The sequence below is a fragment of the Lipophrys pholis genome, assembly GCF_963383615.2.
Source record: "Lipophrys pholis genome assembly, chromosome: 20".
In the NCBI taxonomy this organism is placed as follows: domain Eukaryota; kingdom Metazoa; phylum Chordata; class Actinopteri; order Blenniiformes; family Blenniidae; genus Lipophrys; species Lipophrys pholis.
The window spans coordinates 24,884,488-24,904,409 of NC_137648.1; the positions used below are offsets into that span (position 1 = coordinate 24,884,488).

General features: G+C 49.6%; 1 protein-coding gene across 1 annotated transcript in view; it reads right to left on the reverse strand.

Moving 5' to 3' along the window:
* The window catches only part of cubn (cubilin (intrinsic factor-cobalamin receptor)), a gene marked incomplete at both ends in the record, with an annotated part of 170,486 nt that overhangs the window by 80,863 nt on the left and 69,701 nt on the right, over positions 1 to 19,922 (reverse strand). The window contains 5 exons of the mRNA XM_080489418.1: positions 7,386 to 7,539; positions 7,675 to 7,856; positions 9,505 to 9,673; positions 10,421 to 10,602; positions 16,096 to 16,255. Of these exons, the coding sequence (XP_080345544.1) occupies positions 7,386 to 7,539; positions 7,675 to 7,856; positions 9,505 to 9,673; positions 10,421 to 10,602; positions 16,096 to 16,255 (847 nt within the window). The remainder of the gene's footprint in view (positions 1 to 7,385; positions 7,540 to 7,674; positions 7,857 to 9,504; positions 9,674 to 10,420; positions 10,603 to 16,095; positions 16,256 to 19,922) is intronic.

The window sequence follows — 19,922 nt, forward strand, 5'->3', positions numbered from 1 at the left end:
CACCTTCACTCACCTTCACTCACCTACACTCACCTACACTCACCTTCACACACCTTCACTCACCTTCACTCACCTACACTCACCTTCACACACTCACCTACACTCACCTTCACTCACTCACCTTCACTCACCTACACTCACCTTCACACACTCACCTACACTCACCTTCACTCACCTTCACACACTCACCTTCACACACCTTCACTCACCTTCACACACTCACCTACACTCACCTTCACACACTCACCTACACTCACCTGCATCCACCTTCACTCACCTACACTCACCTTCACACACTCACCTTCACTCACCTTCAGACACTCACCTACACTAACCTTCACACACTCACCTTCACACACCTTCACTCACCTACACTCACCTTCACTCACCTTCACACACACCTTCACTCACCTTCACACACCTTCACACACCTTCACACACCTTCACACACTCACCTTCACACACTCACCTACACTCACCTTCACTCACTCACCTTCACACACTCACCTTCACACACCTTCACACACCTTCACACACTCACCTCCACTCACCTTCACACACTCACCTTCACTCACCTTCAGACACTCACCTACACTAACCTTCACACACTCACCTTCACACACCTTCACTCACCTACACTCACCTTCACTCACCTTCACACACACCTTCACTCACCTTCACACACCTTCACACACCTTCACACACCTTCACACACTCACCTTCACACACTCACCTACACTCACCTTCACACACCTACACTCACCTTCACACACTCACCTTCACACACCTTCACACACCTTCACACACTCACCTCCACTCACCTACACTCACCTTCACACAACTTCACACACCTCCACTCACCTTCACACACTCACCTACACTCACCTTCACTCACCTTCACTCACCTTCACTCACCTTCACACACTCACCTACACTCACCTTCACTCACCTTCACTCACCTCCACTCACCTTCACACACTCACCTACACTCACCTTCACTCACCTTCACTCACCTTCACTCACCTTCACACACTCACCTTCACACACTCACCTTCACACACTCACCTACACTCACCTTCACTCACCTTCACTCACCTTCACTCACCTTCACACACTCACCTTCACACACTCACCTACACACACTCACTAACACTCACCTTCACACACTCACCTTCACTCACCTTCACACACTCACCTACACTCACCTTCACACACTCACCTTCACTCACCTTCACACACTCACCTACACTCACCTTCACACACTCACCTACACTCACCTTCACTCACCTTCACTCACCTTCACTCACCTTCACACACCTTCACACACCTTCACACACTCACCTACACTCACCTTCACACACCTCCACACACCTCCACTCACCTTCACACACCTACACTCACCTTCACACACTCACCTACACTCACCTACACTCACCTTCATACACCTTCATCCACCTTCACTCACCTTCACACACTCACCTACACTCACCTTCACACACTCACCTACACTAACCTTCACACACCTTCACTCGCCTTCACACACTCACCTACACTCACCTTCATACACCTTCATCCACCTTCATCCACCTTCACTCACCTTCACACACTCACCTACACTCACCTACACTCACCTACACACACTCACCTTCACTCACCTTCACTCACCTTCACACACTCACCTACACTCACCTACACTCACCTTCACACACTCACCTACACTCACCTACACTCACCTTCACACACTCACCTACACTAACCTTCACACACCTTCACTCACCTTCACACACCTTCACACACTCACCTACACTCACCTACACTCACCTTCACACACTCACCTTCACTCACCTTCACACACTCACCTACACTCACCTACACTCACCTTCACACACTCACCTACACTCACCTTCACTAACCTTCACACACCTTCACACACCTTCACTCACCTACACTCACCTTAACACACCTTCATCCACCTTCATCCACCTTCACTCACCTTCACACACTCACCTACACTCACCTTCACACACTCACCTACACTAACCTTCACACACCTTCACACACCTTCACTCACCTACACTCACCTTCACACACCTTCATCCACCTTCATCCACCTTCACTCACCTTCACACACTCACCTACACTCACTTACACTCACCTTCAGACACTCACCTACACTAACCTTCACACACCTACACTCACCTTCACACACTCACCTACACTAACCTTCACACACATTCACTCACCTTCACACACTCACCTACACTCACCTACACTCACCTTCATACACCTTCATACACCTTCATCCACCTTCATCCACCTTCATCCACCTTCACTCACCTTCACACACTCACCTTCACACACCTTCACACACTCACCTACACTCACCTACACTCACCTACACTCACCTTCACTCACTCACCTTCACACACCTTCATCCACCTTCACTCACCTTCACACACTCACCTACACTCACCTTCACACACCTTCACTCACTTTCACACACCTTCACTCACCTACACTCACCTACACTCACCTACACTCACCTACACTCACCTTCACACACCTTCACACACCTTCACACACCTTCATCTACCTTCACACACCTTCACACACCTTCACACACCTTCATCCACCTTCACTCACCTCCACTCACCTTCACACACTCACCTACACACCTCCACTCACCTTCACACACCTTCATCCACCTTCACTCACCTTCACACACTCACCTTCACTCACCTTCACACACCTTCATCCACCTTCACTCACCTACACTCACCTTCACTCACCTTCACACACTCACCTTCACACACTCACCTTCACACACCTTCACACACCTTCACTCACCTTCACACACTCACCTTCACACACTCACCTTCAATCACCTTCACACACTCACCTTCACTCACCTTCACACACTCACCTTCACACACCTTCACTCACCTACACTCACCTTCACACACCTTCATCCACCTTCACTCACCTTCACACACTCACCTTCACTCACCTTCACACACTCACCTACACTCACCTTCACACACTCACCTACACTCACCTTCATCCACCTTCACTCACCTACACTCACCTTCACACACTCACCTTCACTCACCTACACTCACCTTCACACACCCACCTTCATCCACCTTCACACACCTTCACTCACCTTCACACACTCACCTTCACTCACCTTCACACACTCACCTACACTCACCTTCACACACTCACCTTCACACACTCACCTTCACTCACCTTCACACACTCACCTTCACTCACCTTCACACACTCACCTTCACACACTCACCTTCACTCACCTTCACACACTCACCTACACTCACCTTCACACACTCACCTACACTCACCTTCATCCACCTTCACTCACCTACACTCACCTTCACACACTCACCTTCACTAACCTTCACACACTCACCTACACTCACCTTCACACACTCACCTACACACCTCCACTCACCTACACTCACTTTCACTCACCTACACTCACCTTCAGTCACCTTCACACACTCACCTTCACACACCTTCACACACCTTCACTCACCTACACTCACCTTCACTCACCTTCACACACTCACCTTCACTCACCTTCACACACCTTCACACACCTTCCCACACCTTCACTCACCTTCACACACTCACCTTCACACACTCACCTACACTCACCTTCACACACTCACCTTCACACACCTTCCCACACCTCCACTCACCTTCACACACTCACCTACACTCACCTTCACACACTCACCTTCACTCACCTTCACACACTCACCTACACTCACCTTCACACACTCACCTACACTCACCTACACTCACCTTCACTCACCTTCACTCACCTTCACACACTCACCTACACTCACCTTCACACACTCACCTTCACTCACCTTCACACACCTTCACACACCTTCACACACCTTCACACACCTTCACACACCTTCATCCACCTTCACTCACCTCCACTCACCTTCACACACCTTCATCCACCTTCACTCACCTTCACACACTCACCTTCACTCACCTTCACACACCTTCATCCACCTTCACTCACCTACACTCACCTTCACTCACCTTCACACACTCACCTTCACACACCTTCACACACCTTCACTCACCTTCACACACTCACCTTCACACACTCACCTTCAATCACCTTCACACACTCACCTTCACTCACCTTCACACACTCACCTTGACACACCTTCACTCACCTACACTCACCTTCACTCACCTTCACACACCTTCATCCACCTTCACTCACCTACACTCACCTTCACACACTCACCTTCACTCACCTACACTCACCTTCACACACTCACCTTCATCCACCTTCACACACCTTCACTCACCTTCACACACTCACCTTCACTCACCTTCACACACTCACCTACACTCACCTTCACACACTCACCTTCACTCACCTTCACTCACCTTCACACACTCACCTTCACACACTCACCTTCACTCACCTTCACACACTCACCTTCACACACTCACCTTCATTCACCTTCACACACTCACCTACACTCACCTTCACACACTCACCTACACTCACCTTCATCCACCTTCACTCACCTACACTCACCTTCACACACTCACCTTCACTCACCTACACTCACCTTCACACACTCACCTTCATCCACCTTCACACACCTTCACTCACCTTCACACACTCACCTTCACTCACCTTCACACACTCACCTACACTCACCTTCACACACTCACCTTCACACACTCACCTTCACTCACCTTCACACACTCACCTTCACTCACCTTCACACACTCACCTACACTCACCTTCACACACTCACCTTCACACACTCACCTTCACTCACCTTCACACACTCACCTTCACTCACCTTCACACACTCACCTTCACACACTCACCTTCACACACTCACCTTCACTCACCTTCACACACTCACCTACACTCACCTTCACACACTCACCTACACTCACCTTCATCCACCTTCACTCACCTACACTCACCTTCACACACTCACCTTCACTAACCTTCACACACTCACCTACACTCACCTTCACACACTCACCTACACACCTCCACTCACCTACACTCACCTTCACTCACCTACACTCACCTTCACTCACCTTCACACACTCACCTTCACTCACCTTCACACACCTTCCCACACCTTCACTCACCTTCACACACTCACCTTCACACACTCACCTTCACACACCTTCCCACACCTCCACTCACCTTCACACACTCACCTACACTCACCTTCACACACTCACCTACACTCACCTACACTCACCTACACTCACCTTCACTCACCTTCACTCAACTTCACACACTCACCTACACTCACCTTCACACACTCACCTACACTCACCTTCACACACTCACCTTCACACACTCACCTATACTCACCTTCACACACTCACCTTCACTCACCTTCACACACTCACCTACACTCACCTTCACACACTCACCTACACTCACCTACACTCACCTTCACTCACCTTCACACACTCACCTACACTCACCTTCACACACTCACCTTCACTCACCTTCACACACTCACCTACACTCACCTTCACTCACCTTCACACACTCACCTACACTCACCTTCACACACTCACCTTCACTCACCTTCACACACTCACCTACACTCACCTTCACACACTCACCTACACTCACCTTCACTCACCTTCACTCACCTTCACTCACCTTCACACACCTTCACACACCTTCACACACTCACCTACACTCACCTTCACACACCTCCACTCACTTTCACACACCTACACTCACCTACACTCACCCTCACACACTCACCTACACTCACCTTCACACACTCACCTACACTCACCTTCACACACTCACCTACACTCACCTTCACACAACCACACTCACCTTCACACACCTTCACACACGTCCACTCACCTACACTCACCTTCACTCACTCACACCACAAACTATCACACCATTAAACTACTGAAACTAATCAGTAACCTGCTCAAATGAATCAAAAACACTTTCTCACCAACTCTGCTCAGAAGTCCTCACCACACTCCTCACACTGAGAGAGAGAGAGAGAGAGAGAGAGAAAGCGAGAGAGTGAGACAGAGAGAGAGAGAGAGCGAGAAAGCGAGAGAGTGAGACAGAGAGAGAGAGACAGAGACAGAGAGAGAGAGAGAGAGAGAGAGAGAAAGCGAGAGAGTGAGACAGAGAGAGAGAGAGAGCGAGAAAGCGAGAGAGTGAGACAGAGAGAGAGAGACAGAGACAGAGAGAGAGAGAGAGAGAGAGAGACAGAGAGAGAGAGAGAGAGACAGAGAGAGAGAGGCAGAGAGAGAGAGAGAGCGAGAGAGCGACAGCAGTGTCGCGGCGAACGCCCTTGCTCAGCGTATCAGCTGCACCAACACCGGCCCGCCACTAGAGGCCAACAGAGAGCCCAGCTACTCGAGGCGCCAACCTTCAGGTTACGAAGCTCCGAGTGACGAGCTGTGAATAGTAAAGACCGACCTGCTACCGTAACCGCAATCACCAGAAGATAGTAGCAACAGATCACCTGACGACGCCGGTAGATATCCACTGTCCGGGTCATCCAGGGGACACAGGTGACTTTGTTGATATAATTACTGGATCTGCGCATTATGGAACATCCAGTACTCAAAGCACCGCCTCTGGCGGTCTGAAGGATGAAATAGTGTTTCATAATGTTGCTTGAGCTTGTATTGCTGTTTCTAACACTTTGAGATGGACGAAGGTAAAGTGCAATACAAATAAACGCATTATTATGTTGTTGTGCTGCTTCCAGGTGTATATTTTAATATTAAGTTTTAACCAATCAAATGTGTTGCCAGGGTGAAAGAAATCTGGCTGGAGGCCTACCTAGTCCTTCAGTCTCGTCCTGAAGGAGCAGCAGAAAATAAACCTCCATCACCTGGCTGCTTCAACCAATCCGATTCTGAGGAGGCACCACAGGGCCCTCTGGCATACCGCCACGCCAGCATATCCCTGCCCTCTGATTGGACAGTCAGAGAGAGACTTGCCAGAGCTAGTGAGCTGCACAAGCAGAAATATAGTGTGTTGATTGAAAAGCACTTTTGTCAACTGACGATGTCTGAAGGAGCGGAAAAGGGACGAGGTCGGATAGTTATTGTCAAAACCATTTTCAAGATGGACTTTTCAAGAGGTCAGTGAACGCATCACAGCGCTGTGCACAGAGGTCCAGGGGAAGTGACTGGAACTCACTAACGAGTAGTGAGCGGTGGATAGGCTGAGACCGAGCATTAAGGAAGGTCCAGGTCTGAGCTGCATGGCCTGTCCTCTCATATCACTATATTGTATTATGTCTTAATGTATTAATGTTAAACATACAGAGAACATGAAGGAAGACGGGAGAACTCACTCTCAGAGAAGGTTGCAGTGAAGCCGCGGTGGTTCTTGCTGGAGTCGGATCGAAAGCGGATGAACATGATGTTCTGTGTGGAAACGATGAGCGGAGCGCTGACACCACACACTGTGGCCAGCAGGGGGGCGGAGGAGGACGCTCCGTCATGGACCTGTGAGGGGAGGACACTCATTATTCAATACACACACACACACACACACACACACACACACACACACACACACACACACACACACACACACACACACACACACACACACACACACACACACACACACACACTCACAGCTACATAGTCCCAGGAGCAGTTGTAGGCACTTTCAATGTCCAGGTGTGTGAAGTTGAGCAGGACTCGATGGCTGGCGTCCACGCTGATGATCCAGGAACAGTCCACATTGTTGGGGTAATTGTTGGGGTATGAGGGAGAGTGGATTTCACCGAACGGAGCGGTGACTGGACCTCCACAGCCTGCAGGGAGACAGAGCACCACCTCTTGTGTCTTCTTCATTTTAACAGCATGGAGTGTTTCCCGCTGACAAGAGCAGCGACTGAATGTGTGAAGTCAGATTGGATCTGAAGCTTCAGCAGCTGCTCTTCCTCCTACTGCACCCTGCTGCTGCACCCTGCTGCTGCACCCTGCTACTGCACCCTCCTGCTGCACCCTGCTACTGCACCCTGCTGCTGCACCCTGCTGCTACACCTTGCTGCTGCACCCTGCTACTGCACCCTCCTGCTGCACCCTGCTGCTGCACCCTGCTACTGCACCCTGCTGCTGCACCCTGCTACTGCACCCTGCTGCTACACCTTGCTGCTGCACCCTGCTACTGCACCCTGCTGCTGCACCCTGCTGCTGAACATGTGCTTTAAATTCCTTTCACTTTGATCCAATGGTATTTGTATTGTGCCATTAACCAGACATGACACAGTGTACACACACACACACACACACACACACACACACACACACACACACACACACACACACACACACACACACACACACACACACACACACACACACACCTTTTATTGGAGGACCACTGAGAGCACCGTCATGACCGTGGTTGTTGAGCTGCACAGCCGCTGAGAGGAAGGCAGGTCCCCCACCTCAACACTCTCTGCCAGCAGACTGAGTCGTCCTCAGTCCTCAGGCCAGAGACACTCATGTCTGTTTGACACCCCCTCTCTGAACCACTCCCATCAGGGAACCCAGACCTCCACCTGACCTCCACACTGACCTCCACCTGACCTCCACACTAACCTCCACCTCACCTTCACACTGACCTCCTCCTGACCTCCACACTGACCTCCTCCTGACCTCCACACTGACCTCCTCCTGACCTCTACACTGACCTCCTCCTGACCTCTACACTGACCTCCACCTGACCTCCACCTCACTTTCACACTGACCTCCTCCTGACCTCTACACTGACCTCCTCCTGACCTCTACACTGACCTCCACCTGACCTCCACCTCACTTTCACACTGACCTCCTCCTGACCTCTACACTGACCTCCTCCTGACCTCTACACTGACCTCCACCTGACCTCCACCTCACTTTCACACTGACCTCCTCCTGACCTCCATACTGACCTACACACTGACCTCCTCCTGACCTCTACACTGACCTCCTCCTGACCTCCACCTGACCTCCACCTGACCTCCACCTGACCTCCACCTGACCTCCTCCTGACCTCCACCTGACCTCCACCTGACCTCCTCCTGACCTCCACACCACACCCTTCTACCTCCTCAGCTAGCTGTCAGACAACACGCGACCTCGTTATACTTTTTACACTTTTTATATTAATGTACGTATGTTTCTGTTTATATTTGTATATTTGCATTTATCTGCATATAAAGAGAAGTCATGGGCAATTTGATTGTACATTGTATAATAAAACTAAAAGTATTCTGATTCTTATTGAATAGTTATTGAATAGTTGAATTGTTAAACTATTACTGAAGTGTCTTGTTTATTTCCTGAGTTTGGCCCGTAGAAGCTTCAGGACAGAACCAGATTATAATGTTCTTAATGACGTGTTCCTTTGTTGAGTTCCTGTATTAAATCAATTCATGACAATAATGAAGTTAGTGATTTGTGAGACAATCCCACCTCCTTGGACTTCAACCCAGCTGGCATTGAATCCTCGACCGCTGACGTAGGCGTCTGATTTGAAACGCACAGTCAGCAGGTTTCCGGTGCTGGACACTTGCATGGGCTTTGCTGTCGTGCTGCAGAGTTTGGCCAGTTGAGGGGCCGACAGGTCCGGACCTCCATACACCTGATGTAATGCAGACATATAATCTGGTTCAGTCCTGGCAAATCTAATCTGGTTCAGTCCTGGCAAATATAATATGGTAAAGTCCTCGCCAATATAATCTGGTTCAATCCTCACAAATATAATCTGGTTCAGTCCTCACAATTATAATCTTATAAAGTCCTTGTCAATATAATCTGGTTCAGTCCTGGCAAATCTAATCTGGTTCAGTCCTCGCTAATATAATCTGGTTCAGTCCTCACAAATATAATCTGGTTTAGTCCTCATAAATATAATTTGGTTCAGTCCTCACAAATATAATCTGGTTTAGTCCTCATGAATATAATCTGGTTCAGTCCTCACAAATATAATCTGGTTTAGTCCTCATAAATATAATCCGGTTCAGTCCTCACAAATATAATCTGGTTCAGTCCTCGATAATATAATCTGGTTCATTCCTCACAAATATAATCTGGTTCAGTCCTCGCTAATATAATCTTATGGGAAAATAAAAAATGTTAAACGTCTGTTTCACAAAGGTTTCATTGAATAGAATAAACCTTTTTACAGTTCTTTGTTGCGCTATAATCTTGCTTTGAATAAAATCACAATAAAATCAAAGGCTTGTTCATTGGTTTTACTTCTTCTTTATCTCCGTCTCAGATAATCATCCGACTGAATTTCATGAGTTTCAGTCCAAAAGCAAAAGCTGCATTTTTGCATGAAGTGTTTTCAAACTTTTGTTTACAGTTCACTAGTATGTTTACTTACTTCAAGGACATCATAGTTGCAGTTTGCATGAAATTCCACGTCGAATTCGTGGATTGTGAGAGTGATGCTGCTGCCGGCCGATGTGCTGATGTACCAGATACACTCACTGTTTTCAGGATACTTGTTTGGGTAACCTGGGCTACTGAAAGTCCCACTGGAGCCCGTGAGCTCATCACCACAGCCTGCAAAGATACAAACACACCTATTGTCTGAGGTATTCACATTAATGCCAGTAAAGAGATTGAAGAAATATTACCATACAACGAGGATGTGAAAAGATTGTGTTTTGTTTCAGGAATTAAAACTAATTTGTTTGGGTAGTCTCGGTTAAAAGCTTGTGTTGGTTTTTTCCCCTACACATTTCTATCAGTTAATTATTGTGTTGTGGTTTTCTCTTATGTTCTCCTTTGTGTACCTCACCACTCAGTCTGTGTATATATACGTGGACCACAGTCAAGTCTTGTTATGATTTAAAAACATCAGTTTTGTGCATTTTACATTTAAACTATCTCAAAGTGCCGACCCAAGAAACAAATGAAATTCGAAAGGTAAGAGGGAATTATTAAAAATGTAGGGATTATTGGGTTCTAAGGAACACGTAAAAGACAATTAAGAGAAAGTGTTTTTAAAAAGGTAGGGTTTTAGTTTTGTATGAAAACCATCCGTAGCCTGTGGGGCATTCAGGTGTACAGGGAGGACGTCCCAGAGTCCTGGGGCAGCAGAGGAGAGGGCCTGATCACCCATCCTGCAAAGGTTGGTTCTAGGGACTTGGAGGGAGTTTTTGGCTGGAAAGTGGAGGGTACAAGCAGAGTTCTGGGGGGTGAGGAGTTCTTGAAGGTAAGGGGGGCGTGGCCACAGATGCAATCTTTACTGAGGATTGGATGTGGCTGGTCAGTGGGGAGTGGTTAATGATCCTGGTGATCAGTGGAGAGATGGCAGAGATGTTGGCTCTCAGCAGGGGTGAAGGGAAACGGTCAAAACTGTAGAGAAAATGTAGTGGGCTCCTGGGAGTTTCTGCATATGCCCTCTTGTGTTCTTTGTAGGCCTGCTTGTGAACCATCAGTCCAGAGACCTTGAACTGCCGCTCCAGGACCCGCATGGCCGTCTTCATCTTTCGCAGCTCGCAGGTGTACCAGGGGGCCAAGCACAAGAATGAAACCCAGGTCCAGGTGTGTGTCCCCTGGAGTGTGTGCTAGTTGAGGGGGTCCAGCAGCTGGAGAAGTCTGCAGCAAAATGGCACGAGGTAGGGTGGAGCAGTACCATGGAGGCATTGGTGAGGGAGGAGACGTATCTTATAGTCGATTCCTTGTTTGATGGGCAGGATGGGAGTGATGGGCTCATATCTACGCCCCTTATCAGGACCCTGGCAGTGCTGTTCTGAACACTGTATCCTTTGGAGATTCCTGCCAGGGATCCCTATGAGCAGTGCGTCGCAGTAGTCGAGCCTGTAGACAGTAGACAGCGAGACGGGGGACAACTCTAAGTTCTGTCGGTAGAAATCAGCCGGGCAAACACCACGGCTGGTTCTGTGAGCTGCCTCCTGGTAGCCGCAGCCGAGGGAAACAGGCTTCGTTTAGGGTGAAGTAATCTTCTGGCTGGTGCCAGATTTTGGTCAGACACATAAAATCAAGTCCTGTCTTCAATCAGGGAGGCTTTACTGTTAATGGACTGTGTGTTGAAGAGTTTGAATTGGACCAATGGCTGTGGGGAGAATCTTTGTACCAGCCGCAAAACACTCAAATCCTCTCCTCGCACTCAAATCCTCTCCTCGCACTCAAATCCTTTCCTCGCACTCAATTCCTCTCCTCGACTCAAATCCTCTTTTCGCACTCAAATCCTCTCCTCGCACTCAAATCCTCTCTTCGCACTCAATTCCTCTCCTCGCACTCAAATCCACTCCTCGCACCCAAATCCTCTCCTCACACTTAAATCCAGTCCCCAAAGTACATGAAGCCAGCAGTGCAAAGATCTTGCGGTATTTCCAGTGTGTTGGACTATTTTCTGCACCAAAGACAGCAGCTCTGATAAAACGTCAGACGTGTGTCCATAGTGATGGAATGTTTGCAGCAGAGCAGCTTGGCTGTTTGTGGAGGATGAAATTCCAACCAGAGCCTCTGTGAAAGTAGTGAGGGCAGCGGAGCAAGGATGTTGAGTCCAGGAGTGGTAGTGGGGTTCAGTTGGTGGAAGTGAGAGCTGGAGTAGCTGAACTCCATGCTGACCATGGTGGAATACTGCTCGCCAGACAGCACTGGCCCCAACTACTGGAACGATGGTGGAGTGGAAGCTCTCGTCCACGTGGGATCCAGAGAGCCCTTTTCCGAATGGAACAAAGGTTGCTGGAGGTCGACTGCAGCAGGTAGGTGCCAAGCTACTTTGATACCCCACTGGTCGGAAAACATGTGGGTGAGTTTGAGGATCCGAGTCCTGAAAACTATGACACCTGGCTGCTAGAAGTGGTACAACAGCGTAAAATGGAACAGGAACGCTATTAGAGAGCAGTCAACACGCGGGTGGAGAAGCGGCGAACAGACAAAGCCAGCATCCTCTTCATCAATGCTGCTGTCGCAATTCAGATATAACATCATGAGATGCACCAAAAAGAAAAACTATGCTGTCCTTTTTCATCGTTGGACTACTCTGGCTGGTGAGCAGGTGAACCAGCAGCCTGCCTGCGGAGAAAATCCTTTACCAGTTAATATCATTTCTTGGAATCATACGTGCTGTCTCTTTCATGTTGCACAAAAATTAGTTAAATGTCTTGGTCTTCTGCGTTAAGAACTCCAAAATTCTTCAGGCTTTCCTGTTTAACTTGGTAATTGGTATTCATTTAATTATTACTCCATATTAATAGTCCAGTGCAGTGGACGGCAACTGGTGGCCTGTGGGCCAAAACTGGCCGGGATGTGCAGCCTTTTAGTCTCATTCCCACCATCCCAGAGGTTGCGATCCTGTCCCCCTAGCGATGTTTGAGTTTGACTGAATCAGTCAAACTCAAACGCAAGTCTTACCCAATTCTGATTTTCTGCTCACAAATGATCCTGGAGAGGCTACCACAGGGGCTGCCTTAAGGGTCGCTGCAGTGTGGATTGGGTGGCAGTCGACAGCAGGGGCCTCGACGACCTGATCCCCGGACACAGAATCTGGCTTTGGGGACATGGAATGTGACCTCGCTTGGGGGGAAGCAGCCTGAGCTTGTGCGGGAGGTAGAGAGCTACCGTCTAGATATAGTCGGGCTCAACTCTACCCACAGCTTGGACTCTGGAACCCAGCTCCTCCACAGGGGCTGCACACTCCACCTTTCTGGAGTTGCCCACCGTGAGAAGCAGCCTTCTGGCGTGGGCTTGCTTTTTGCCCCACAGCTCAGCCGCCATGTGTTGGAGTTCACCCCGGTGAACGAGAGGGTCGCGTCCCTATGCCTTTGGGTAGGGGACAGGTGTCTGACTGTTGTCTCAGCCTACAGACCGAACAGCAGTACAGAGTACCTGACCTTCTTGGAGTCCTTGGGAGGGGTGCTGGATAGTGCTCCAACTGGGGACTCCGTTGTTCAACTGGGGGACTTCAACGCCCACGTGGGCAACGACAGTGAGATGATAGACTTCGTGGTCGTGTCATCCGATCTCCAGCCACGTGTCTTGGACACTCGGGTAAAGAGAGGGGAAGAGCTGTCAACTGATTGCCACCTGGTGGTGAGATGGATGCGCTGGATGGGGAGGAAGCCGGACAGACTTGACAGGCCCAAATTTGTCAGGGTCTGTTGGGAACGCCTGGCCAAGCCCTCTGTCCACGCAGTCTTCAACTTCCACCTCCACGAGAGCTTCTCACGGATCCTGAGGGAGGCTGGAGACATTGAGTCATGGTGGACCATGTTCCCCACCACCATTGTCAAAGCTGCTGCTCGGAGCTGTGGTCGCAGGGTCTCTGGTGCCTGACGTGGCGGCAACCCTGTACCCGGTGGTGGAAACCGGAAGTAAGGGATGCCAGGGATGCCAGTCCACATGTGTTTTGTGGATCTGGAGAAGGTGTTCGACCGTGTCCCTCGGGACGTCCTGTGGGGGGTGCTCCGGGAGTATGGAGTCCAGGACCCTTTGCTAAGGGTGGTCCGGTCCCTGTACGCCCGCAGCAGGAGTTTGGTTCACATTGCCGGCAGTAAGTCGGACCTGTTCCCAGTGCACGCTGGCCTCTGGCAGGGCTTTTCCTTTGTCACTGGTTCTGTTCATAACTTTTATGGACAGAATTTCTAGGCACAGCCAGGGACAGGAGGGGGTCCGGTTTGGGGACCACAGGATCTCGTCTCTGCTTTTTGCAGATGATGTGGTCCTGGTGGCTTCATCAAACCTGGACCTTCAGCGTGCACTGGCGCGGTTCGCAGCCAAATGTGAAGCAACTGGGATGAGGATCAGCACCTCTAAATCCGAGGCCATGGTTCTCGACCGGAAAAAGGTGGCTTGCCCCCTTCAGGTGGGTGGAGAGCCCTTGTCCCAGGTGGAGGAGTTCAAGTATCTCGGGGTCTTGTTCACGAGTGGGGGGAAGATGGAGCGTGAGATCGACAGGGCGATCGGTGCAGCGTCTGCAGTTATGCGGTCGCTGTATCGGTCCGTTGTGGTGAAGAAGGAGCGAAGCCAAAAGGCGTGGCTCTGGATTTGCCGGTCGATCTTCCTTCCTCCCCTCACCTATGGTCATGAGCTTTGGGTCATGACCGAAAGAAGGAGATCCTGCATTCAAGCGGCTGAAATGAGTTTCCTCTGTAGGGTGGCTGGGCGCACCCTTAGAGATAGGGTGAGAAGCTCCGTCACCAGGGAGGAGCTCGGAGTAGAGCTGCTGGTCCTCCATATCCAGAGGAGCCAGCTGAGGCTCCGGCATCTGCCATCTGACAATGGCAAAAGCAGCCATCACAGACCACTGCAAAACCTCATCATGGACTTGGACAGGGAGAGAATCATAACTTCAGAGGCCAGTAAACGTAAATGGTGGATCAAGGAAACTATTGGAATCAGGAAGTGGGCGACCAACTCCATGAACCAGGGGGCCTACACCCTCTGCCACACCCGGGACTCCATTCTCCAGGGAACATGCTGACAGATCTGTCAGGATGTTACCCTGATAAAGACCGACATGTCAGGTGACGTTCTGAGGAAGACTGCAGATGCAGTCAAAACATGTCAGTGAGGTGAAACATTCCCATTACTAAACTGTTCATTACAAAGAAACAACATCATAAAGTTAAGATGGCAAAATCAACAGAATCCTTGAAATAGCTATGATAACTATTCATTTTTATAAATAGCCAAACTGCCCATGAAGTTTATTCCCAACATGGAGTACACTTTTAGTGAAAAAAAAGGGTCAAATTAACACAGTGAAGTCCACACACCTGCCCCCTCCCATTGTATATATTCATCAAAAATCTTTCTCTGCAGCCTAATACAGGATGTTTCCTCAGAAGTTGTCTTTGTAGCTCTGGCTTGTTTAGATATTTTGGTTGATAGGCTCTTTGTTTGTCAGTTATGGGTCATTTAGATAGCGAGAGCATCCTCAGGAACAGGAAAACTCTTTGCTGAAAGGCTCCCGAGATCAGACTCGAGCTTTTCACTGTGCATCTTCACTATGATGTGAAAGTACCAACGGCTACACCACTGTGCTGTTCTAATCCCCAACCACAAAAATAATCCTCTTACCATTCTGGTTCCAGATCATCTGGAAACCACTCTGAGAAACCGATCTGTCACTCCTGAAGACAACGGTCAGAGATGAGCTGGAGGAGCTGTAGGCTGGAGGAGGAGAGTTTCCACAGAACGTACCAATCAGAGGAGCTGCTTCACTGGGCCCGTCGTAGAGCTGGAAAGGGAGGGCAGCCATTAGGATACAGCTACCAAAACTGACAAAAACCAAGAAGAGTGACGGAAATGTACATTCGGTGGTGAAATTATTCAGTAATGTTCATTGCCAAGGTTCTAAGACATTTTATTTTAAAGATGTAACTTATTCTCCAATCTACATAATTCATTCAAGTAGGAAGCCCCCGAAACGCTGATATTGGGTAAAAGTTGCATTGCCTAACAAATAGAGGGAAACAAACAGTCACTTCTGCACACCTACGAATACTTCATCATCTTCTCTGTCTTCATCAGACTACACCCACAAAGACCTCCACGTCTGTGTTTTCATTTAAAAAAATTGTGCAAACACAAAACTCAGATTTCCTTTCCTCTTAAGCAAATGTCAGAATGTCAAAATGTCAGATTCTTCAGACATTTCATTGACTTATCCTGTCCTCTCTCCCTCTGTGCGTCTGATTAGTGTTGATTTGTCTCACCTGCCTGCCCTTCCCTTGTGTATTTAAGCCCCCCCCCCCCTTGTCATGTGACTCCAGTCTTTCTGTTGTGGTTTCCTGTGGACTGTTCTGTGTTTATTGACCTCTGCCTGCCTCTAGGGCCACGTTTACATGTACCCAGTTTAAAAAAAATATATATATTTCCCTCTCTATGTTTAAAGAAAATCTTAATTTACACAGACCCACATATACAGCCGGTTCAGAGCTGCTATGAGCAGCCAAACCTGTAGAGGGCAGTGTAGTAAGAAGCATGAAGCCATGACAGTCAATCCGAATCCTGGAAAATAAACAGGACGTCACGAATTGTGACGTAAATATCTGCCTACCCGCCTTTAGATGCAAACAGAGACACAGTGTTTATCCAGATCTCCAGTGTGGCAGGAGTTTTCAGGACTCATTGTTTGTGGTGAGTCGGGGCTGGTTCATGTGTAAATCAGCCCAAACGCAGAGAAATATCAGTTTTTTCAGATACCCAGGTACGTGTAAACGTGGCCTCAATCACCCCTCTGGATATGTAAGCCCTGTTTTCTAATAAACGATGTACACCTGCCATCTGAGTGTGGGTCTGCTCCTGGAATAACTACTAATTTAAGTGAAGTGTCTGACGGACACTTTGGTCCAGTTTGAAACATTTAAGTTGACTGGATCTAACACCAGGGTGGTGAAAATCCCAGTCATGCATTACCCAGGTCATCGATCATTAAGATTAATTGCATCAGATCTGACTGCAAACCCGCCATAGTGGCTGGTAAACTGTTTGAATTCATTCACCAGGACACACACCAGGTGGTAATGGTCTGAACATAGTCTGAACTGGTTTGGTCAGGTCAAGCCTGGTGTCTGTCTCATTTTGTCTGCTTTGACACGTTCAGGTTCATCTTACATGTTTGTGGCTGGTGGGCGAGTTTTGCTTAATAATGCCTGCAGATCCCTCACTGTCACTCTGTGGTTCCGTGGTTCAACCATAGCATTCTGAAAAAGCTGTCTGTGTACACAGAAATATCAAAAATGCTGCAAACAATGTAGTTTTCATGGATGCCCACTAGTGGGTGCTGTTTGCTTTTGTAACGAAACCACACATACATGTGCAGAGAACAATGAGCTCTAAACATGAACACTGGGAGAACATTCTAGTGGACAGACCACCGAACTGGATTGTTCTTATGGTGACCGTCAAAATTAAACCACCGAGCTGGATTGTTATTATGGTGACCGTCAAAATAAAACCACCGAGCTGGATTGTTATTACGGTGACTGTCAAAATAAAACTAGCCATCCGTCCATTGTCCACCTCTTATTCAGTCCGGGTCGTGGAGGCAGCAGTCTCAGCAGGGATGTCCAGACGTCCCTCACCCCAGACACGTCCTCCAGCTCTTCCAGTGGGACCCCAAGGCGTTCCCAGGCCAGCCGAGAGACATAGTCCCTCCAGCGTGTCCTAGGTCTGTCCCGAGGCCTCCTACTGGAAGGACATGCCCGGAACCCCTCCCTCGGGAGGCGTCCAGGGGGCATCCCAAACAGATGCCGGAGCCTCAGCTGGCTCCTCTGGATGTGGAGGAGCAGCAGCTCTACTCCGAGCTCCTCCCTGGTGACTGAGCTCCTCACCCTATCTCTAAGGGGGCGCCCAGCCACTCTACGGAGGAAACTCATTTCATCCACTTGTATCCAGGATCTCCTTCTTTCAGTCATGACCCAAAGCTCATGACCATAGGTGAGGGGAGGAAGGAAGATCGACGGGTAAATCGAGAGACACTGAAGGGGGCAAGCCACCTTTTTCTGGTCGAGAACCATGGCCTCGGATTTAGAGGTGCTGATCCTCATCCCAGTTGCGTCACACTCGGCTGCGAACCGCGCCAGTGCACGCTGAAGGTCCAGGTTTGATGAAGCCACCAGGACCACATCATCTGCAAAAAGCAGAGACGTGATCCTGTGGTCCCCAAACCGGACCCCCTCCGGTCCCTGGCTGTGCCTAGAAATTGTGTCCATAAAAGTTATGAACAGAACCGGTGACAAAGGACAGCCCTGCCGGAAGCCAGCGTGCACTGGGAACAGGTCCGACTTACTGCCGGCAATGTGAACCAAACTCCTGCTGCGGGCGTACAGGGACCGGACAGCCCTTAGCAAAGGGTCCTGGACTCCATACTCCCGGAGTACCCCCCACAAGACGTCCCGAGGGACACGGTCAAACACCTTCTCCAGGTCCACAAAACACATGTGGACTGGTTGGGTGAACTTCCATAAACCCTTGAGCACCCGGTGGAGGGTATAGAGCTGGTCCAGTGTTCTGCAGGACGAAAACCGCATTGTTGCTCTTGGATCCGAGGTTCGACTAATGGCCGGATCCTCCTCTCCAGTACCCTGGAATAGACTTTCCCGGGGAGGCTGAGGAGTGTGATCCCCCTGTAGTTGGAGCACACCCTCCGATCCCCCTTCTTAAAAAGAGGGACCACCACCCCGGGCTGCCAGTCCAGAGGCACTGTCCCCGACCACCATGCGATGTTGCAGAGACGTGTCAGCCAGGACCGTCCCTGCACATCCAGAGACTTAAGGAACTCAGAGCAAATCTCATCCACTCCCGGTGCCTTGCCACCGAGAAGTTTACCAACTACCTCGGTGACTTCAGCCTGGGTAATGGACGAGTCTACCTCTGAGACCCCACCCTCTGCTTCCTCAACAGAAGACATGATGGTGGGATTGAGGAGGTCCTCGAAGTATTCCTTCCACCGCCCGACGACATCTCCAGCTGAGGTCAGCAGCCCCCCCCCTCCACTGTAAACAGTGTTGGTGAAAAACTGCTTCCCCCTCCTGAGGCGCTGGACGGTTTGCCAGAATTTCCTCGGGGTCGACTGATAGTCCTCCTCCATGTCCTCCCCGAACTCCTCCCAGACCAGAGTTTCTGCCTCCACCACGGCCTGGGCTGCCGGTACCTGTCAGCTGCCTCTGTCCGCTTTGAACACACCGGTTGTTTTGTTGACTGGGTTTATTGAAAGATGTGCTCTCCACAGCACAGCATGCGGCTCTGGAGCCGCCGGTCGCCGATCCCTGGGTTAGCCCAAAATGTGTGATTCGGAGAGGTCTGCGTCAGCGCTCGCCACAGGTGATCGGATCATCCAAAATGTTAATGCAGGTCTGAATGGGCTCAAGTGTTCCACAAAATCATTTTCTTTTTAATTA